Genomic DNA, 23,913 nt, shown 5'->3' with positions numbered 1-23,913 from the left:
AGTTAGAAAAGCAGTTTGGACCTTAGAATCTTGCCTTAAAAGTTGTCTCCTATTCTGTAATGGTTTTTGGTTTATGTGAAGCTTTTCTTGACAAAAATATACATAGTTGCATAGAAAAATATATTCCCTTAGGACTCTATTTTTACTCCCACTACGCATTAAGAAAAGAAAAAAAAAATCATGTGAGTCACCCCTAGATTCAAAAACAATATCAAACCAAATGTAAATATATAAGATTCTCGAAGAGACAGAGATAAACTTAAGGGCTCTCCACTCTAGAGCTAAGAAACGAAATCGCTCACATACCTGTTGGGTTCCTAAATGACTGGAAAATGAAAACTCGAAATTAACCACAGGCACGTTGAACACCTTGGAAATACAGGACTTTCCCCATCCACAGACCATTCCTGCGACAGACCTGTGTACTCAACACCGAAAATACCCCCAAATGTACAGATGCCGGGGGTTGAGGGGTGGGGGGAGGTCAAGTTAGTATCAAAAAAATAGTACTGTTGACTACCGCCCTGGTTCCGGGGGAAAGAAGGAATCCGGTCTGATGCAAAGCTCGCGGCCAGAGGCGGACAACTCGCCCCTAAGTTTGGCGCTTCCCAGCTCTCCGCCCGCGGCCCCCGCCCCCGCTCCCCGCACCCCGGAGCTCAGAGCCCCGCGAGGCCCTGGCGGAGGACGGACCCCGCGGCCACGGCCCGGGGAGGAAAGGCGGCTCCTCTCCAGCCGGGGTCCTTCGCCCCCACCCCAGGCCCTCGCGCGCTTCCCTTCCCCTGACGCCCTCGCCCCGGGGCAGGTCACCTGGCTCGGCCGCTGCCCGCTGCTCCTCCGGTTGCTCGCTCGGTCCAGCCGCGCCGCCGCCGCCTCCGGGAAGCCGCTCGCCCTCCCGAGTCACGGGGCCGGCGAGCGGGCGGCCGAGCCCGTGCCAAGGCTGCGGGAACAGTTCCACCCGGCCGGAGCTGGGACCCTGCCCCGAGCGCGGCCGCCACCAGGGCGAAACTGGAGAGCTGGGCTCGGCTCTCCGGGGCGGGGAGGGGCGGCTGCAACTTTGCTCCTGGACGCGGGCGAGGAGGGGGCGCCCGTCTCCAAACTCCGTGCAGCGCCCGCAACCTCTCCAGTCCGGGGATTTTTTTTAATGCCACCCTTTTTTTTAATATAAAGGGAAGCCAGATTCTTGCCCTCAAGTTCTTGTTTCCAGAGCGGCGGGGCCGCTGGGAGGGCGGAAAGCTGGGTGCGGGAGACGCGCCCCGCTGGGTGCGCTGGCGGCGAGCCGGTCGAGGGCGCGAGGGGCAGCGGCGGACGGGCAGCGGCTGCCCTGGGAAGCCGCCTTCGCGGCCGCTCCGGACCCTGCTCTCAGTACCTCGCTGGCCCCCTCCAGCCCGGCGCCCAGAGCTCGGGAGGGAAAGCGGCCTGGAGGGACCGGGCCAGCGGCGTGGAAGCAGTGACCCGGACCTGGATCGCCGAAGTAGGAACTGGAAGTGACAGCGGCGCAGGGTAGAGCCGCCGCCGCCGCCGCCGCCGCCGCCGCCGCCGCCGCCGCCGCCGCCGCCGCCGCCGCCGCCGCCGCCGCCGCCGCCGCCGCCGCCGCCGCCGCCGCCGCCGCCGCCGCCGCCGCCGCCGCCGCCGCCGCCGCCGCCGCCGCCGCCCGGGTAGCTGTGGCAGCAGCAGAAACCGCGGAGCAGCGGCGGCCACACTGCGCATGCTGCTGCCGCCCAGTTCGGCCCCGAGCCCCGGGCTGCCGCCGCCTGGCCTGTAGCGGGCCTCTGCCAGAGCCTCGGGTGGGAATCCCGGCCTCACAGAGCAGCCCTGCCTGGTGGCCCGCTTCCTCCTCCAGCCCCCGACGCAGTTCGGACCCCCCAAGCTCTTTGGTGAGCCGCTGAGACACCCCAGCAAGGAAGCGCTCTCCAGCGGCCCTCCACATCCCTCCTTTCCCCCAGCTGTCCTGGCTGCCCTTCCCGGACTCTCGGATAACAGGCCCCACATCAGATCGTCTCTTTGATGGAGAATGAAAAGGTTCGTGATAGATGGGAAATATTTCCGACCTTACTTGAAGTCCAGTTTTTACAGAAATACAATGCAGTCGGTAGATTAGGATGGCCAGAGTCATGGGTGTCATTTGATGTAACTCACGGCAATTCCAGTAGGAGTGTCAGATTGGCTCAACAGAAAGAAAAAAAAAAAGACCAACAACTTACAAAATCCTCTTTAGTCTTCCCACTAGCTCAAACTGAGCGACTAAATATACAAGGCTTTCCCCAGCGGAAACTGATGGAAACGGGCCAGTTAAAAACAGTGTCCAACAGTGAGACATTACCAATCACTACTCCAGTCTCTTCATTTTACAGATGAGTCAACCGAGGCCGAGGGAAGGGGACTGTGACTTCTCCGAAAGAAGGTGGCAGGTTCAGGGTCTGAAGGAAGGTCTGCTGCTACCCACTGCAGCTACTGCTTTGTTGCCTGGCCTTCTGCCTCACTCCAGGCACTTGGCTCCAGGAAGGCTTTGCTCTCCTAGAGCCGGAGCTCTCTTACCGGAGATTTCGCCTTGACTCATGAGGAGAGCAGCCCCTGGGAAACGGCAGATCGTCCATCCCACAGGCCCCACTTTGGGGAGGGCGCCCCTGCTGTTCCAGTGACAAGGCAGACAGGAGGCAGTGAGACGGAGACAGGAGGGGGCAAAGAAAAAGCCATACTGATACCAGCTGATGAGAGAGACAGAGAGAAGGAGGGAGAAAGAGAGACAGAAGCACTAACTGAGCCTCATGTACATTCAATGATATCCTTCATGAGCAAAACATCTTTTTTACAAAGTAGGGTTGGCCCAGGAGCAGAATAGGAGAGGGTAGGGTATCCCTGGCAATATGCGGGTCATAAGGGTGGCAGGTGACAAAGCAGAAGTACCTGTTGGGGATGAGGCAGGGAGAAAGGCTGGCTGAAAGGAAAACCAGAGGACTAGAGCTGAGACACACCAGTCCTTCCTGGGGCTGTAGCCAGGACCATGCAATCAGAGAGGTAGCACCCTGGCCACGCTCAAATGATCGCAAGAACTGTATCTGTCCCTGATTCCCGCCAAGTTCAAACGCAGAACAAAGACAAAACTAGCATTGCTAGGACAGTGTTGTCAAGGGGCTTCCTGGTCACATTAGCGACACACTACCTAGACATGAGGATTCTTCCATATGTTCTGGAAGATTTTCTCTTGAGGCCTGAGTGTCCTCCCTGCCCCCTCCATTCTGTAAATAAATAAATAAGAAAGATGTATTTGCTTTGCAGAAAAGGAAATACAAATGAACTCTAAAGGCATGAGAGATATCCAAACTCACTAGGAATCATGGAAGTCAAATTATAGCAATAAATGAAATACCATTTTCACCCAACGTTTTAGCAAACATTGAAGATAAATAATATCCAGGGCCACCAGGGACATGAAGAAGGCACTTTCTACACTGTTGGTAAGAGTATAACTTCAGCATTTTTGTAGAGGAATTTGAGAGTATCAAATTTTCACACAGTAATTCCACTTCTATGAAGAAAGATGCAACAAGAATAATGACAGATGTGCACAAACCTCTATGTGCACATGCAACATGATCCACTGGTATTTATCCCAGGAATGCAAGATTGATTTAACAGATGAAAATCAATCAGTGTAACACAACATAGCAGTACAATAAAGGACAAAATCAGTGGTCATCTTAACAGATGCAGAAAAAGCATTTGACAAAATCTGGCACCCTTTCGTGATAAAAACACTCAAAACCTAGGAATAGAAGGGAACACCTTCAACCTGATAAAGAGCATTGAAAACCCACAACTATCATGATGCTTAATGGTGAAAAATTGAAAGCTTCCCCCTAAGATCAAAAACAAGACTAGGCTGTCCACTCTCATCACTTCCATTCAACACTGTATAGAAGGTTTCAGCCAGGCATATTAGTCAAGAAAATGAAATAAAAGGCATCCAGATTGGAAAGGAAGAAGCAAAAGTATCTCTGTGCACAGATGACATGATTTTGTACAAGAAAATCACACGGAATCCAATAAACTATTAGAACTAATGAACAAGTTAAAGTTGAAGGACACAAGATCAATATACAAAAATCAACTGTATTTCTAGGCACTTGCAATGAACAACCCAAATATGAAATTAAGAAAAAAATTATATTTGTAGTAGTATCAAAAGGAATAAAATACTTTGGAATAAATTGGACCAAGGAGATATAAGGTGTGTACACTGAAAATTACAAAACATTGTTGAATGAAATTTTAAAGACCTAAATCAATGGAAAGACATCCTGTGTTTATGGATCAGAAGACTTAATATTGTTCAGATGGCAATATTCCCCAAAGTAATATACAGACTGAACACAATCCTTATTAAAATTCCAGCTGGCTTTTTTGCAGAAATGGACAGACTTATCCTAAAATCTATACGGGCACACAAGGGATCCAGAATAGCCAAAATTATTTTGAAAATGAAGAACAACGTTGGAGGGCTCATGCTTTCTGATTTGAAAACTTACTACACAGCTACATTAAGCAATTCAGTGGGGGAAAGAATAGTCTTTTCAACAAATGGTGTTAAGACAACTGGATATCCACATGCAAAAGAATGAATTTGGACACCTATTTCACACCATACGCAAAAACTAACTCAAAATGGATCAAATAACTAAATGTAAGAGCAAAACTTGAACACTCTTAGACGAAAATGTAGGGGTAAATCTTCATGACCTTGCACCAGGCAATGGTTTTCTTAGCTATGACATCCAAAACACAAGCAACAAAGAAAAAAAGATGAATTTGACTTCATCAAAATTTTAAAACTTCGTGTTTCAAAAGATACTGTCATCAAAATACCAATGGCATTTTTTACAGGACTAGAACAAATAATTTTAAAATTTGTGTGGAAACACAAAAGACCCCAAATAGCCAAAAAAATCTTGAGAAAGAAGACCAGAGCTGGAGGAATTATGCTCCCTGACTTCAGACTATACTACAAAGCTACAGTAATCAAAAGAGTATGGTACTAGCACAAAACAGACACATTGATCAATGTAACAGAATAGAGAGCCCAGAAAAAAACCCACACACTTATGGTCAATTAACCAATGACAAAGGCGGCAAGAATATACAATGGAGAAAAGACAGTCTCTTCAATAAGTGGTGCTGGGAAAACTGGACAGCTACTTGTAAAAGAATGAAATTAGCACATTCTCTAACACCATACACAAAAATAAACTCAAAATGGATTAAAGGTTGGATACTATAACACTCCTAGAGGAAAACATAGGCATAACACTCTTGGACATAAATCACAGCAATATTTTTCTGGATCCTTCTGCTAAAGCAAAGGAAATAAAAACAAAAATAAACAAATGGGACCTAATCAAACTTAAAAGCTTTTGTACAGCAAAGGAAACCATTGACAAAATGAAAAGACAACCTACTGAATGGGAGAAAATATTTGCAAATGATATGACCAATAAGGAGTTAATATCCAACATATATAAACAGCTCATACAACTCAACATCGAAAAAACAGACAACCAAATTAAAAACTAGGCAGAAGACCTGAATAGACATTTTTCCAAAGAGGAAATGCAGATGGCCAACAGGCACATGAAAAGATGCTCAACATCGCGCTAATCATCAGGGAAATGCAAATCAAAACCACAATGAGGGGCTTCCCTGGTGGCGCAGTGGTTGAGAGTCCACCTGCCGATGCAGGGGACACGGGTTCATGCCCCGGTCCGGGAAGATCCCACATGCTGCGGAGCGGCTGGGCCTGTGAGCCATGGCCGCTGAGCCTGCGCATCCGGAGCCTGTGCTCCGCAGCGGGAGAGGCCACAACAGTGAGAGGCCCGCGTACCGTAAAAAAAAAAAAAAAACACAATGAGATATCACCTCACACCTGTCAGAATGGCTATCACGAAAAAGAACACAGATAACAAATGTTGGGGAGGTTGTGGAGAAAAGGGAACCTTCCTACACTGTTGGTGGGAATATAAATTGGTGCAGGGCTTCCCTGATGGTGCAGTGGTTAAGAATCCGCCTGCCAATGCAGGGGACATGGGTTCGAGCCCTGGTCTGGGAAGATCCCACATGCCGCGGAGTAACTAAGCCCGTGCACCACAACTGCTGAGCCTGTGTGCCACAACTAATGAAGTCCACGTGCCCTAGAGCCCACGCTCCACAACAACAGTAGCCACCGCAATGAGAAACCCGCACACCGCAACAAAGAGTAGCCCCCGCTCACCGCAAGTAAAGCCCATGCGCAGCAACAAAGACCCAATGCAGCCAATTAATACATTTAAAATAAATAAATAAACAAACAAATAAATAAATTGGTGCAGTCACTGTGGAAAACAGTATGGAGGTTTCTCAAAAATAGAGTTTTGTAGAAATGTAGAAAATGTAGAAAACATTATATATTAGGTTTGTAGATTATGTTTGTAGGTTTGTATATTAGGTGTATGTTAGGTTTGTAGGTTTGTATATTAAGTTTGTAGGTTTGTAGAAATGTAGAAAACAGTATGGAGGTTTCTCTAAAAATAGAACTACCATGTGACCCAGCAATTCCACTCCTGGGTATATAACCAAAAAAAGCAAAAACACGAATTCGAAAAGATACATGCACCCCAATGTTCATAGCAGCATTGTTTACAATTGCCAAGGTATGGAAGCAACCTAAGTGTCCATCAACAGATGAATGGATAAAGAATATGTGATACACACACACACACACACACACACACACACACACACACACACAATGGAATACCACTCAGCCATAAAAAGAAGAAAATTTTACCATATGCAGCAACATGGATGGACTTGGCATTATGCTAAGTGAAATAAGTCAGACAGAGAAAGACAAATACTGTATTATATCACTTAGATGTGGAATCTAAAAAATACAACAAACTAGTGAATAAAACCAAAAAAAAGCAGACTCACAGATATAGAGAACAAGCTAGTGGTTACCTGTGGGGAGAGGGAAGGTGGGAGGGGCAATATAGGGGTAGAGGGGAAAAAAAGAGGTTATTATGGGATTATATGAAATCATGTGTGTGAAACTTTTGAAATTTGTAAAGCACTATAGAATTTAAAGGATTTTTCATTCAATAAAAAATAATTTTTAAAAATTAAGTTAAATTAAAAAAAAGAAAAAGGGGAAATATTAGAAAAAAAGAGAAACTATCAAAGTCTGGGAGGTGCTTCAGAGATACCTTTGTCTCCTAGGTGTCTCAGCAGACTTCCCTGACTAGTTGCTAGCTGTGTGATCCCCTAGAGACCCGAGGACACTGTAGCCATATGAGAACACAAAGATGGAGGTCACTTGCAGAGGCCAACTGGCCACCCAGAGGGTCAGAAGGCAACAGCTCTTTCATGTGGTCACTGTGCCCCACAACCAACACTCAAATTGTCAGTGTTCTGCTGCATCTCCAGCTTCATTTTTCTACATTTCCAAATTGACCATTTCAAGCTGCCACTCTTTTTTATATAAATAATAGTGTGTTCTTGGCAATAATCAAGCCCTGCTCTTCTTGCTTTTCATACATTAACAGTTTTATAGCGTCAACAAAAAAGTATTCAGCATGCCCTATACTAGGCACTGTCTGAGAGATACTCTAAAGTGACAAGATACGGAAACAATCTAAATACCCATCAGTGGGTGAATGGATAAAAAAAGATGTGGCATATGCACACAATGGACTGTTATTCAGCCATAAGAAAGGAGGACATTCTGCCATTTGCGACAATAGGGATGGAACTGGAGCACATTATGCTAAGTGAGATAAGTCAGACAGAGAAAGAAAAATACTGTATGGTCTCACTTATATGTGGAATCTAAAAAAGTCAAACATAAAAAAACAGAGAGTCAAATGGTGGTTACCAAGGGGTGGGGGTAGGGTATGAAAAGTGACGTTGTTTAAGGGTACCAACTTGCAAGGAGTAGCAAATATGCCGTAGTGCTCTAATGCGCGCTGTAGTGAACACAGAGAACAATATTGTACTATACTTAGGTATATTACAATATATAAATCTATCAAAGTAACACATTGTACACCTTAAATTTACACCATGTTGTATGTCAAATATATTCAATTTTTAAATAATTAATTTTTTTAAGTTTGCAAATATTTATGTTGATGTCTGTCTCCCTAGCTACTTGGGAGCTTGAGACTGGATGGTCAGTATTCTTGGCTGCTTGAGTACACCCCAGCTTTGCTTTCAGTCTCATTCCTTATGTGCTGATTTTATTAGGCTTCCCTCGGGGTTCTAGGAGTGCCTTGGTATGGCTGCTATACACCCCTTACAGACATAATTTTGCTTTTTTTTTTTACAGGCATAATTTTGTGTACAAAACTACCTAGTCATAAGAGTGTGAGCAGCTATTATGCGTGTCTTATGTGCAGTGACATATGAAGTGTGTTCTAAGTGCATTATTCCATTTGATCTTTAAAACAATCCTATGCAGTAGATATTACTAATGTCTCCATTACACAGATGAGGAAACTGGAGCAGAGAGAGGCCAAGTAACTTTTCCCAGAGTCACACAGTCAGAGTCAAGACTCTGACCCAAGTCTGTCAAACTAGAGAAGGTATGTGCTTAACCATGATGCCAGATATTGCCTCCTTACAATATTCATCTGATGCTCAGGCCAGCCTGAATTATCAAAAAGAAATCAAAATATGCCTGCTGCCTTTCATGTAAGAAATGAAAATTATGTTATACTTTCTTAGAAAGATTTGTATCCAAAGTGGCTAAAAATTAATGGAGTAAGCATTAGTTATCAGAAAAATCCACTTATGTGAAATGACTCATTCTCCAACAATGCCAGACCCAGGAGGTGTTCCTTTTTTTCTTTTTTTTAAATTTATTTATTTATTTATTTTTGACTGTGTTGGGTCTTCGTTGCTACGCACGGGCTTTCTCTAGTTGCAGAGAGCGGGGGCTACTCTTCATTGCAGTGCGCGGGCTTCTCATTGCAGTGGCTTCTCTTGTTGCGGAGCATGGGCTCTAGGCGCACGGGCTTCAGTAGTTGCGGCTCACGGGCTCAGTAGTTGTCGCTCGCGGGCTCCAGAGCGCAGGCTCAGTAGTTGTGGAGCACGGGCTTAGTTTCTCCACGGCATGTGGGGTCTTCCTGGACCGGGGCTCGAACCCATGTCCCCTGCATTTGCAGGTGGATTCTTAACCACTGCGCCACCTGGGAAGTCCCCCAGGAGGTGTTTCTGTATCATCTAGTATTCTTAGAACCACAAATAAGCTCGGTATACCTTCTGACAGCTTCAGAGTGCATAAATCACTGGCAACCTCACCATGTTTTTATTTATCAAATAAAAAAGAAAATACCATGATCTGCTCATAGCAGACATGATTCCATAAGGGATATAGAGTAGGTTACACCTACCTCAAAAGCCATACACACTCATGTGCCCATGCACAAACACACACACACAGAGTGCTAAAATTTGGCAATAGGGAAATCCGGAATAAAATATTCAGAGACAAGCATAGCTTGATGCTATGGCTAACTTTAGGAAAAATTCTGAAGGAAGCAAAATTTATCTGGGGCAAAGGTACTTGTACTACTACTACTAATAGCTAACACTTGGAGAAGACTTACTATGTAACACGCACTCTTCCGGGACACAGATTCATTGAAATCTCACACCAATCCTATGAGACAGGAGCTGCTATTCTTCCCATTTTACAGGTGGGGAGACTGAGGCAGAGAGGCATAGTAAAGTAATATGCCCAACGTCATAAACCTACTAGTGGGAGAAAACTGAGATTTGAACCTGAGCAGTCTAATGCCCGAATCCAGGCTCAAACCACTACTAATGCTTCTCCACAAGTAATACTAGTAACGCACATCTACACTTCTTATGTCCTTGATCCTGTGCTGAGCATTCTACATACATTACTTCATAGATCTTTGGAGGTTGGAGGTCTTAGCTCTAAATTATTATGCAGTATCTCATTTGATCCTTACCACAACCCCATAAGGTAGCTATTATTGTGTCCATTTTACAGATAGAAACACTGAGGCACAGAGACATTAAATAATTTGACACACAGGCGAAAGTATCACCTCCTTTTCAGCAACACCCCCTATACTTACTGTAAGGATCCACATAACGTAAAAGAATGCAACGTAACTTAATTTACAATTTCTACCTCAGGGCCAGGTTCTTTCAAGGCCTCTGTTCTAAAGTGTTAGTGGGAAAAAGTGACAATAAGTTTTCCACTCTTCCCAACTCAGGGGGATTACAGTAACCCTCTGCAGCAGCCAGTGGCCTGCTTTGGGCTCCACTTAAGTAGGGACTCACACCATACAAGCTCTGGCACCGGAAGCCTGCTTTCAGGGCTTGGGTGCTATTTTTTAAAGGTACCATATTTTGGTTTTGTTTTTTGTTTTGTTTTTAATTGAAGTATAGTTGCTTTACAATGTTGTGTTAATTTCTGCTGTACAGCAAAGTGATTCAGTTATACATATCCATACATTCTTTTTTATATTCTTTTCCATTATGTTTTATCACAGGATATGGAATATAGTCCTCTGTGCTATACAGTAGGATAAAAGGTAACATATTTTGCTCTCTTTTTCTTTTCTTTTCCTTTTTTTTTTTTTTTTTTGGTGGCATGCAGGATATTAGTTCCCTGACCAAGGATCGAACCCTTTCACCCTGCAGGGGAAGCGCAGAGTCTCAACAACTGGACCACCAGGGAAGTCCAGAAGGTACATATTTTGAATTTTTATTTTGTTTTGTTTTGGAATTGTTTTCTGGAAAAGACAAACTAGCAAGCCACGACTGGGGACCACCAATCTTAACCATGGTTTCCATAAAATGCTTCCTCTGTTTCACAGTGAAAATAAACCAAGTACTTTTACTACAACACCATCTTCATTAGCAGAGTGAAAAACGATGACCACGAGGAAGGCAACCTGGGTGGGCTTACCTCCACTTGAAGGGCTGCACATCCTTTCAGGAAGTCATTGATGTTGTTGGTGCAGTCAGCTTCAGTTTGGGGCTCCAGACAGTACTAGGGAAACAGAGTCAAATGTCACTTGGAGACTGTCATCACATGTGGGTCACATCATTGCATCGCTCACTGATAAGTAGATAAGGTAGGCTTTTTAAGGCGGGGCCAACATTGCTGTCAATCCAGGAAGAGAAATTAACCACTGAAGGAAGTGATGCAAAAATCTAAACGGTCGGTCTTGTTTCAAATGTCACGAAACCCTTAGTCCCAAGCCGTCTCTACTTACAAACTTTTTCTCATGCTTTCTGCCAAAGTGTAGTAATAGCAAATTAGAGAGACCCTGAAAGTTTTCTGATCCTGGTTCCTGCTTCCAACCTATTACCACCCTCCCTCCTCCTCATGATAATTTATTAAAAAGTATATTTTAAAAAAAAAAAAAAAAAAAAGTATATTTTCCCCTTCACTGTTCTCCACATTTGATCACATTTCTCAACATTTTCCCACCATTTTATCACTGTTTTTCAAGTTTGAGAAATTATAAGCAAAAGAACTGTACTCAGCCTCACATTCCCTGCTGACCTTAAGAAAATAATAGTAGGGCTCCACCTTTAAACTTACTTAAAGTGCCCACTTTTTTTTTGTTTTTTTTTTTGGCCGCGTCAGGTCTTAGCTGCGGCATGAGGAATCTTTAGTTACGGCATGTGGGATCTAGTTCCCCGACCAGGGATTGAACCCAGGCCCCCTGCATTGGGAGCGTGGAGTCTTAACCGCTGGACCACCAGGGAAGTCCCAGTGCCCACTTTTTAAATCACATCCTCGTGACCATGGGTTTCCAACATTCACAATTTTGGATTTTTAAAAGAGAGTAAGGTTAGTTTCACTTTGAACACACGTTGCATTTGAAACATATATTTGGTTTCTATTGTTTTAACAGAATGTGTTGTAACATTTTGGATTATTTCTCCTGGTTGCTAAATAGCCTTTCTTTCTTTCAATGGATATTTTATTTCTTTGTGAAGAAAATCTACACTGAATTTAGTCATACCGTCAATAAACACCATCTGTATCTCTTATAAATCATCCCATTTTTCCTCAGATTCACATGCACCCCAAGTTCAAAACATGTCCTCAGTACACAGGGAGGTGTAACATGCATCTCTATGACAGAGCAAGCTCGTGACATGGGTGTTCTCCTTGTCCCTCGCACCAGTGGTGTAACAGGTTTTTACTGTACTAATCTTCGGTGGCCAATTACTAAAGGATAACATTTCATTTTCCGACTTTTTCCAACTACAAAAACAGAAAGCAAGTCGAAGTCTTAGAAAGAGATTAAAGTAGGAGCGTCCTGTGACCCAGGCAATCGAAAATCTCCAGAGTGACATTATTGCTGCTCTCTTGTGGTAAGCAACCCCAAAGATACTGCAAATTTCCCTTACCTTTTCTATAGAGCCAGGCCTAAGTCTGTTGATCAGTTTGCATAGCACTACCCCATTTTTCAGCGAGGACTTCAAGAACTCCTCCGGATCACAGATGGTCTTTTTGGGGGAATCTAATACTCCCAAAGATATAAGCCATGTCACGATGCGTTCTTCTGGATTCATTACTGAGGACTGTACACTCTGAACAGCTCTCTGGGGCAGCTGCAAGGACTAAGCCACATCCGCGATTGCATCTGCTGTTGTCTTCCTTTTTATGAGTTCTCTTCTCGTGCTTGCAGCGCAAAGCTCTAAAAGAACTTTTCTTAGACAACGGTGGAAGCCACTCCAATTATGGGATTTGAAAACCACAGAGCTCACACTCAGAGATGTGGAAATAGAATGAATGGGGGGAAAAAGAGTCCTGGATAACACTGGGTTTCTTTTTCAAAATCTGCAAAACAAATTCATTGGGATTAAAAAAGAAGAAGAAGAAATACATACACACACACACACACACACACACACACACACAAACCAACGGGTGCAAGGAGCTGTAAAGGAAGGAAGTGAGGAGGCTGCCGGGGAGGGAGGAGAGAGAAGGAAGCGAGTGCTCTGGGAAAACAGAGGTAAGCCAGCACTTCAGGGGACCTTAGAAATGAGATACTCATGGGCCAGTCTGAGAAGAAGCTGTCAATATATAGTCTAGCCCCAGTGAAAATCTGGTTTCTGTCAAGAGGAAGATGCCAACTGGCTCTTAGGTCAGACAGATCTGAGCCTCGTGGGGAGCTGTGCTGGCACAACAGGGCTCAAAGAAGGTAGGCTGGGAAATTCTTCCAAGAAATGGCCACATGTCCTCACACTGTCTCACCGAGATGATATGTCACAATCATGCCTTGCAAAACATGTTGAGTGGCACAGTGACAACATGCCAAGCAGAGGAAGATTGTGCCTGCCGTCAGCCATCACTGTGTATAAGCACAAGCTAGAAGAATGGCATTTTACTTTGCAGCCAAAAAGCTATGTTGAGGGAAATAGACTAAGGATAACATCTGACATCCTGTTTACTTGCATTCTTGAGTGATTCTTTTTCTGGACCTGGTTCCACTACACAATCCAGCTGCAGTACCCTTAGCAAAGGCTCAGACACAGTGACATCAACGGGTAAAAAGCACTTGAAAACAGAGCTTTTGAGAACAAAAGAACACTTGTCCTCTGTCTACACTACAGTCTAGAAAGTTGATGTTTCCCCAACAAGAAACACTGCCTTAAAAATCCTGCTCTGGGAAAAAACTGGTCTATAACAAGAGATCTGAACTATTCTTAAACATCTTCATAACCACTTAAAATAGTCATATTATTGGGAAATGTATGATAAGGCCAACAGTATAGCCTCATCTGGGCAAATGCGTGGTACTCGGCATTACCACCCTCTCCTAGTGCATGGGATCCTGCTAAGCTTCAGAATCTTTTCAACGCAGTTTTAGGCATCTACTACCAAATAACCAGTTTAGATAATCCTGCTGCCTGTTTTCAAGGCTTCCCCTTCTTACCCTGTAGTAACACTTACCAGACTTTACTATTATCACTTGTCGATCTATCTCCTCCACCAGAATGTACCCTCCCCTAGAGGAGGGGTCTTGTCTGCCTTAATGAACACTGTCCCCAGCAGAGTGCCTGGTACACAGTAGATGTTTTAATGGCTTAAAACAAACATGTTTTCCTTGCTAATGATTTTTATACTTTTACTGAGATATAATTGACATAATGAATTGCACATATTTAAGTTGTATGATTTAATGAATTTTGACATATGTATACATCCCGTGATACAATCACACACACACACACAATTCAGATAAACCTTTCCATCATCCCCAAAAAGTGTTCTTGTGCCCTTTCAACCCCATCTTCCCTCCCTTCCCCCAAAATCCCAGACAACGAACAATCCCCTTTCAATCCCTATAGATTAGTTTGCATTTTCTAGAACCTTATATAGAACTTTCTTTTGTCTGGCTTCTTGCACTTAACATCATCACTTTGAGATTCATTCATGTTGCTGTGTCTATCAATAGTTCTACAAGAAAGATTTGACCTCCAAATATTTGGTTTGATATAATTATATTTATGAACAAAATAGGTATAGTCAATCAGAAGTTATAATTGACTTTTGACCAATGACCCCATCTATGTAATGGAAATAAAACCAAAATCCATGTGTTGATCAATAAAATTCTTAAATCTGACCTGCTTAAACATATTTTGATATGTCATTTGGCCAGTTTTCATGACTGCTCATCAAAATTGTACTCTATAGACGAACAAATCTGGCAGTATTATTGAGGTATCACTTACATTTTTTGGTGAAGAACAAAACCTGAGTAATTTCAGGAACCCAGTCCAGTCCAAAATAGGCTTGAGCCCACTGGGGTCATCAGGGTGAAAATCCACCTCATTTTAGACACTGGCTATAGTAAATTACTGTAAATAATAATCAGAAAGGCAACTCCACCTCCTCAAGGCAGAAGAAACAGTTCTACCAGCATGAAGATTGGAAGTTAGGGTTGGTATGGTCAAATGTCAAGAAAGCAAGGCATTCCAGGACAGTAGCAAGCATACGGGTGAAATGACTAACCATGGAACACAGGGAAATGGAAAGGAGTTGATGAACTGGGGGAACAGAGTGGGGGGTTGAAAGACTGGAGATCACAGTGGCACAAAGCACAGGCTTTACACAAGAGTGTGAAAAAATAAAGTAAAATAAAACAAAACAAAATAAAATAAAATACTATACAAAAGTTATCTTGTCAAGATTGGAAGAAGAGAATGGCAGAAGTAAAGGAGGAATAAATGTATCCTGGACTTGCATGAAATTGCATCCGTGGCTCATTTAATTCAATAAGAAGCCTAAGTTTTCTCTTCCATTGTATGAATATTAGAGTCTATCCATTTTGATGAGCAGCATTACCTGCTCTCCTCCTGCTATACAGAAATCTATCAAACGTTTTACCTAAGCACACAACATAATACCAAATATGAAATCGATTTCATAGTAATCTTAAAATGTAGACATTGAACTTTCTGAAAAGATGCTTTAAGTCCAAGTTCTATGAACTGGACTGTAATTTTGAATTTCTATAATCTTGGTATTGTATTCCAGTAATATTGCCCAGATTGGTTAAAAGGTGACCAGTATGGGCTTCCCTGGTGGCGCAGTGGTTGAGAGTCCACTTGTCGATGCAGGGGACACGGGTTCGGGCCCCAGTCCAGGAAGATCCCACATGCCACGGAGCGGCTGGGCCCGTGAGCCATGGCTGCTGAGCCTGCGCGTCCGGAGCCTGTGCTCCGCAACGGGAGAGGCCACAACAGTGAGAGGCCCGCGTACCACAAAAAAAAAAAAAACAAACAAACAAAAACGGTGACCAGTATGGGGATTTCCCTGGTGGCGCAGTGGTTAAGAATCCGCCTGCCAATGCAGGGGGCACGGGTTCGATCCCTGGTCCGGGAAGATCCCACACGCCACGGAGCAACTCAGCCCGTGAGCCACAACTACTGAGCCCACACACCACAACTACTGAAGCCCACATGCCTAGAGCCCGTGCTCCGCAACAAGAGAAGCCACCGCAATGAGAAGCCCGCCCATCGCAACGAAGAGTAGCCCCCGCTCGCCGCAACTAGAGAAAGCCCACGTGCAGCAACGAAGACCCAACGCAGCCAAAATTAAAAAAAAAAAAAAGTGACCAGTATATGCTCTATTTTGCAAACTGTATTTTTTGCAGATTTTTTCAGGTTAAAATTATACATAGCTATCACCCAAAATAAAGTAGAACATAAATTATGAGCATATTTTTTAAAAAGAACAAAGGTCTGTGGTTCTACTTCAGATCCTTAGTACCACACACCGTGGGCCACTGAACCTGCCTCCTCATTGGTTTTCCCACCTCCATCCTCTCATCCTAATGAACTCTCTGGCAGAGCACACTTTGGTTGATTTTCCAAAGCGCCTGTTTAATAGTGTAATATTCCTGCTCAAAAACTCTCTAAGCCTCTCCACCACCTAAAACCATGATTTACAAACGACAATGTACAAAAATAATCACCTCTTGCGAGGGAGGGAGGAGAAAGGCATGACAGTGGAACCTGAGCCCAAATCGCTAATATTATATTAAAAATAAAAAGACCGGGCTTCCCTGGTGGCGCAGTGGTTGAGAGTCCGCCTGCCGATGCAGGGGACACGGATTCGTGCCCTGGTCCAGGAGGATCCCACATGCCGCGGAGCGGCTGGGCCCGTGAGCCATGGCCGCTGAGCCTGCGCGTCCGGAGCCTGTGCTCCGCAACGGGAGAGGCCACAACAGTGAGAGGCCCGCGTAATGCAAAGAAAAAAAAGACCTACAGGAAATAAGGCAAATGTTAACATTTGTTAAAAGTGATTCTTGGGTACACTGGAACCTATTATATTACTTTCTTTACTTTTCTGAATTTGGAATATTCATAATTGATTTTTTTAAAATTTAAATCTCCTGGGGCACTTGTTAAAAAGATTTGGGGGCTCAGTTCTCTAATACTCTAGTTCAGAAGATACACAATGGGAGAAAGGAATCTATATTATTAAAGTATCCCCTTGATTCTGAGGCAGGTGGACCAAGGTCACACTTGGAGGAACAAGTTGGTTTATAACCTTACACTCCACCAAAATTTCTGCCAACACCTGGGTCATTTCAATATTCACAAGAACAACAATACAACATCGGGACCACTCAGTTTCTTGACCTCCTGTACCTGTAATTGATATAGTACCTCTCAGCCCCTCTCTATGCTGTGAAAATGGATCTGGGGCCTTTCAATATATTTTCCCTTGCCAGCTGGTGCGATATGAACTTTTATCAGTAGATGGTGGTGGAAAGACCTGGCAGGAAGAAGGGGTTTTTTTTTTTTTTTTTTTTTAAGAAGGGGTTTTAATTGCTGTGTCCTGTGTGCTCCCCCCACGGGCTCCTGCCGAGACCACCCCCTTTGCTAGTGCTTGCCGTCTGTGCACTGGCTTCCTCAATGCACAGCGGGGAGCAGCTTCCCCTGGCACCACCCTTGGGTGGTTCTGTAGCAAAGTGTCTCTAGTGAGACACCTCCCCTGTGAACGGGAAACATCCTAGAGAGGCACATTTTCAGCAAGTTCCAGAGGGTGGATGTCCAGCAAGTTCCACTGACTCAGCACCACAGGCGACTCCTCTAACAAGGCCTGGATATCAGCTGTACACGGAAAGAGGGGTTATCACCGCTCTATGGGTAGTGACTATTATATATCGTTTTTATATTGTCTGCTATTGTATATTATATCTGGTATTCCTAGAATTCCCTTTACTTCTCACTAGCCAATCTCTTATTATCCAATCCCCTATTATCGTTAATAATTCTTGATGTTAAACTTTTCCTCTTAAAATTCCCCTGTGGTTTCTCTGTCCTGATTGGACCCAGATGAACATGCGTCATCATCTTCGGTGAACACACCTCCACTTTAGCCAACCACTTGCAAGGTCACACCCTGTACTTTGTCATCGCATAAACTTCTCTGCCTCCTGAATCATGAATTCAAACACTACATTTTCTAACCACAAGCTACTGTCTTTCCAGCTTGTTTATTCAGTTACTCCCACTACGATTAATCCTTAGCGTCATAGGGATCCTCAAAGCATGGTTTTCCAAGATGATTATACAAATTTGCATTCCCACAAAGCAGGGTATGATTTCCCATGGCTCCATATCATAGCTAACACTCCATATTATAGACTTTTACATTTTCTTTTCTTTTCGTGGGTGTGAAATTTACTTTTGTATGATTGCTAATAAGGTTGAGCATTTTTTCTTTTTTCTTTTCTTTTTTTTTGGCCACTCCGCACAGCTTGGGGGATCTCAGTGCCCTGACCAGAAGCAGCACAGAGCCCTAACCACTGGACCGGCAGGGAATTCCCGAGCATTTTTTCATATGTTGATTGGCCACACATATTTCCTCTTCTGTGAAATCTTGCTCATTTCTATTGCCCACTTTTTACTAGGTTGTTTGTCTTTTTGTTATTATAAAATTACATAAAATTTGTAATACCAGGAATCCCCTGGCCACCCAGTGGTTGGGACTCCATGCTTTCACTGCGGAGGTGGGTGTGTGTGAGGGGTCCATGTTTGTTCCCCAGTAGGGGACCTAAGATCCCACAAGCCACATGGTGCAGCCCAAAAAAAAAGTTTGTCATACCCTATGGACACTAAACCAATGTCAGGATGTAAGGCCAACTGGCCCGAGGCAGGGGAACACAATCAGATTCACAGGTTGCATCAGACCGAAACTCTCCGGACCACCCAGTTCCAGGAACTGACCTGGAGACATTCCGGACCACCCAGTTCCAGGAACTGACCTGGGGACTTTGCACCCGGCCCAGCCTTCCCGCCTTTCGAGGGGCGGGACTAACGGTCCCCCAGGATACCCGAAAAGACCACCAAATAAGGAATACCCTGCGCCCTCCCAGATTCACCACACCCCTTTCCCTTCTTCCCCTATAAAATCTTGCCCAACCCTCGCCCGGGTGCGACTTCTCTGGCCCCTTTCTCTCGGACCAGTGAACCTCGCCCGGGAGCGCTCCCTAATAAAGCTCACTTGAAGCTTTCCACCGTTTCGCGGTGCCGTTTGTTAAGATCCGACCTTACAGAAAACATATGCTAAGTTAAAGAAGCCAGTCACAAAATATCATATATTGTATGATCTCACTTATATGAAATGTTCAGAATAGGCAAATCCACAGAGATAGAAAGTAGAACTGCAGTTGCCTAGGACCCGGGTGAGAGTTGAGGGGAAATAGGGATTGACTGCCAATGGATATGAGGGGGATTTGGTGGGGGGGGGGAGTGAAGAAAATATTCTACAATTGATTTGGTGATGGTTGCACAACTCTGTAAATATACTAAAAGCAATTGAATTGTACGCTTTAAATAGGTAAATTATACACTATCTTAATTATGTCTCAACAAAACTGTTATTTTTAAAAAGGCCATTGTGGGACTTTCCTGGCGGTCCAGTGGTTAGGACTCCGCACTCTCACTGCTGAGGGCCCGGGTCAGTCCCTGGTCGGGGAAGTAACATCCCACAAGCCTCGAGCTGTGGCCAAAAATAAATAACTAAATAAATAAGTAAAATAAAAAGGCAATTGTGATGAGCAACAAAAAAAAAAAATAAAAACGACTGTTTGGGCTCTAGCCGTCATGTCTGCATTCCAGCCAGGAAGTCAGGATGGGGGACGAAAAATGAAACTCCCCCCTCCCCACACACAGTTTATTAGGCAAAATTTATAACATACTGAAAGATTGAAGGAATATGATGATCTCCTTTGTCCCCACCATCTAGATTTAATCACTGGTAACATTCTGCCATATTTCACTTGCCTATATAGGTGCAGTAACTATATATTTTTTAAATAAACTATTAAATAAGTTGCAGACATCCTATCACTTCACCCTAAATACTTCAGCATGCCTCTCCTCAAATTAAGGACATTTTCAACATAACCAAAGCTCTATTATCACAATTAAGAAAATTAACAATAATTCACTAACGCCATCCAATTTTCAGTTCATATTAAGACTTCCCCGGGACTCCCTTGGTGGTCCAGTGGTTAAGACATCACCTTCCAATGCAGGGGGTGCAGGTTTGATCCATGGTCGGGGAGCTAAGATCCCACATGTCTCACGGCCAAAAAACCAAAACATAAAAACAGAAGCAATATTGTAATAAATTCAATAAAAACTTTAAAAAAAAGACTTTCCCATTTATCCCTAAAAATGTCTTTCAGAGCTTTTTTTTTTCAAAGCAGCATGCAATCAAGTTGCCCCTACTCATGTCATAGAACTGAATTTGCTTCTAGGCAAAAATCTGAGTGACCATAGGGTTCGTCCCCATTTGTTTCCCTTCTCTTGGGATCAAAGTCCTGTGCTGCCTGTTGTCTCAATTTCTGGAAAGAGTTGTTTCATATATTCTGACTAGTTTTCTAGTTGTTTATACTGGGAGGACAAGTCCATACCACATAATCCTTCATGGGTAGAAGCAGAAGTTGGCTTAGTCTACTTTTAATTACGTCTTCTACATCATACAACAAATGAGACCTAATATAGTTTGTTCTTGTTAATTTATAAGGGCTTTTTAGATATTAAAGATATTAACCTTTTAGTATATATGTTTTAAATTGTTTCCTAGTTAGTATTTGCCTTTTAAATTTTATTAATTTCTTAGCAATTACTATACAGAAGTTTTTAAATTTGTATATAATTAAATATACCAATCTTTCCTTTTATGATGTACACCTTTTATATCATGCTTAAAGTTCTTCCTCAAGGTCACTTTAGAAATTTATCCTAGAGAAATAATGACAAGTTCGGAAGGCAATAAAATCACAATCTACAGAACAACAAAAAAAAAAATTAAGAAATTAGGCCTCATCAAAATTAAGAACTTTGGGGACTCCCAGGTGGCGCAGTGGTTAAGAATCGACCTGCCAATGCAGGGGACACAGGTTCAAGCCCTGGTCCAGGAAGATCCCACATGCCACGGAGCACCTAAGCTTGTGCAACACAACTACTGAGCCTGCGCTCTGGAGCCCGCGAACCACAGCTACTGAGCCCACATGCCACAACTACTGAAGCCCATGCGCCTAGAGCCCGTGCTCCACAACAAGAGTAGCCACTGCAATGAGAGGCCCACGCACCACAGCAAAGAGTAACCCCGCTCACCGCAACTAGAGAAAGCCAGCGTGCAGCAACAAAGACCCAACACAGCCAAAAGTAAATAATAAATAAATAAATAAAATTAAGGACATTTGCTCTTTGAAAGCCCATTTGAAGAGGATGAAAAGACAAGCTACAGACTGGGAGACACTATTGCAAACCACAGATCTTATAAAGATCTACCATCTAGAACACATTTTTAAACTCTCAAAATTCAACAGTAAAAAATAAACAATCCAACAGAAAATGGGCAAAAGACATGCACAGATAGTTCATGAAACAGGATATGTGGATGGCAAATAAGCACATGAAAAGATGTTCAATATCACTAGCTACTAGGGAAACGCAAATTAAAACCACAGTGAGATCTCACTACACACATATCAGAAGACCTAAAATAAAAAACAGTGACAACGCCAAATGCTGCTAAGGATGCAGAGAAACTGGATCACTCCTACATCGCTGGTGGGAATGTAAAGTGTTACAGCCACTCTGGAAAAGTAGTTTGTAGTTTTTAGTTTCTAAAAAAACTAAACATGCACTTGCCATAGAACTCAGCAGTAGTTATTTCTACTATTTTATCTTCCAGGTCACTTATTCATTCTTCTGCCTCAGTTATTCTGCTATTGATTCCTTCTAGAGAATTTTTGATTTCATTTATTGTGTTGTTCATCGTTGCTTGTTTGCTCTTTAGTTCTTCTAGGTCCTTGTTAAACGTTTCTTGTATTTTCTCCATTCTATTTCCAAGATTTGGGATCATCTTTACTATCATTACTCTGAATTCGTTTTCAGGTAGACTGCCTATTTCCTCTTCGTTTGTTAGGTCTGGTGGGTTTTTACCTTGCTCCTTCATCTGCTGTGTATTTCTCTGTATTCTCGTTTTGCTTAACTTACTGTGTTTGGGGTCTCCTTTTAGCAGGCTGCAGGTTCGTAGTTCCTGTTGCTTTTGGCGTCTGCCATCAGTGGGTAAGGGTGGTTCAGTGGGTTGTGCAGGCTCCCTGGTGGATGGGACTGGTGCCTGTGTTCTGGTGGATGAGGCTGGATCTTGTCTTTCTGGTGGGCAGGACCGCATCCAGTGTTGTGTTTTGGGGTGTCTGTGAACTTACTATGATTTTAGGGAGCCTCTGTGCTAATGGGTGGGGTTGTGCTCCTGTCTTGCTAGTTGTTTGGCATAGGGTGTCCTGCACTGTAGCTTGCTTGTTGTTGAGAGGAGCTAGGTCTTGCTGTTGAGATGGAGATCTCTGGGAGAGCTTTCCCTGACTGATATTACATGGAGCCAGGAGGTTTCTGGTGGTCCAATGTCCTGAACTCGGCTCTCCCACCTCAGAGGCGCTGGCCTGACACCCGGCCGAGCACCAAGACCCTGTCAGCCACACAGCTGGATCCACATCAGAAGAGGAAGGAATAGGAAGGGGTTCCTCAGAACTAAAAGCCTCACTGTTGGCCTCCTGGCTCGGTCTCTGCAACATGTAATCCCTTACATCATAAGCTGATGGCTGGTCCAAAGCATTGCTCTCCTCCGACTGGCTTCCCAGTATGGCTTCCTGAGTTGCCGCAGTCGGCTTCGCAACAGCAACTGCCTCAGACTGGAAGCCTTAGTTTTTTATTGTTACAATTTAATGGCTTCAAACAACACAAATTTGCTGTCTTACAGTTCTGTACGTCAGAAGTTCAACATGAGTCTCACTGGACTAAAATCAAGGTGTCAGTAAGGCTGTGCTCCTTTCTACGTGCTAGGGGAAAATCCATTTCCTTGCCTTTTCCAGCTTTTAGAGGTCACCAACTGCTATTGTCTGAATGTCTGTGTCCAACCCCCAAAATTCATCTGTTGAAATCCTAACCCTCCAAGGATGATGGTATTAGGAGATCAGGCTTTTGGGAGGTACTTAGTTCATGAGACTTCACCCCTCATAAATGGGATTAGTGTGTCATTTTTTGTTTGTTTGTTTGGTTGGTTGGTTGGTTGCACTGCAAGGCTTGTGGGATCTTAGCTCCCCAACCAGGGTTTGAACCCAGGCCATGGCAGTGAAAGCGCCGAGTCCTAAGCACTGGACCGCCAGGGAATTCCCAGGATTATAAAGGAGGCTCCTAGTCCCTTCCACCATGTGAAGACAGTGTGAAGGCGGCAGCTATGAACCAGGAAGAGGGTCTTCACCCAACCATGCTGGCAACTTGATCTTGGACTTTCCAGCCTCCAGAACTGTGAGAAATAAATTTCTGTTGTTCTTAAACTACCCAATCCATGGCATTTTGTTATAAGAGCCTGAACACCATTCCCTGGCTTTTGGCCCCCTTCTCTGTCTTGAAAGCTAGCAACAACTGTCTTTATATCACCTCTCTGACCCACTTGTATGCCTCCCTCTTCCATTGTTTAAGAACCATGTGATTAGATTGGGCTCACCTGGATAATCCAGGCTAATCTCCCCATCTCAATGTTCATACCCTTAATCCCATCTGCAAAGTACCTTTTGCCATGTAAGGTAACATTCACAAATTTCAGGGATTAGCACATGGGCATCTTGGTGAGGAGGGCATAATTTTGCCTAAGTTGGAGAAATAGGATTAAAAACAAAATCTCTCCAAACTCAGAAATCCCTTCCACAATGGTAGTAGAGAAAGAAAACCATTTTCGTTACTGAATAAGCATTAAACGAGAATGTGGTGTGGATCACAGGTAATCTATTAAGAGATCGCAAAGACTGAAAGCAATCTCACCATTTTGTATGGCCAGGCAGATACAAC

General features: G+C 43.8%; 1 protein-coding gene across 8 annotated transcripts in view; it reads right to left on the bottom strand.

Annotated features, from left to right (window-relative positions):
• Positions 1–13,067, bottom strand: part of ARHGEF6 (Rac/Cdc42 guanine nucleotide exchange factor 6) — a 123,434-nt gene extending 110,367 nt beyond the window's left edge. For 2 of the 8 annotated variants that reach the window (XM_073799224.1, XM_033849040.2), the window contains exons 1-2: positions 12,436–12,630; positions 10,976–11,059 (exon numbers count right to left, since the gene is read on the bottom strand). In XM_073799224.1, coding sequence (XP_073655325.1) covers positions 10,976–11,059; positions 12,436–12,600 — 249 coding nt within the window. In that variant the 5' untranslated portion in view covers positions 12,601–12,630. Of the gene's footprint in view, positions 1–807; positions 1,479–2,048; positions 2,068–10,975; positions 11,060–12,435 lie in introns of those variants that run through there. The other 6 variants (XM_019919027.3, XM_033849041.2, XM_019919026.3 and 3 more) reach the window with 6 other exon arrangements.
• Positions 13,068–23,913: the final 10,846 nt, after the last annotated feature.

This window comes from Tursiops truncatus, chromosome X (genome assembly GCF_011762595.2).
Source record: "Tursiops truncatus isolate mTurTru1 chromosome X, mTurTru1.mat.Y, whole genome shotgun sequence".
NCBI classification, from domain to species: domain Eukaryota; kingdom Metazoa; phylum Chordata; class Mammalia; order Artiodactyla; family Delphinidae; genus Tursiops; species Tursiops truncatus.
Note: the sequence above shows the minus strand (reverse complement) of the source record. Positions and strands in the feature narration are given on the sequence as shown.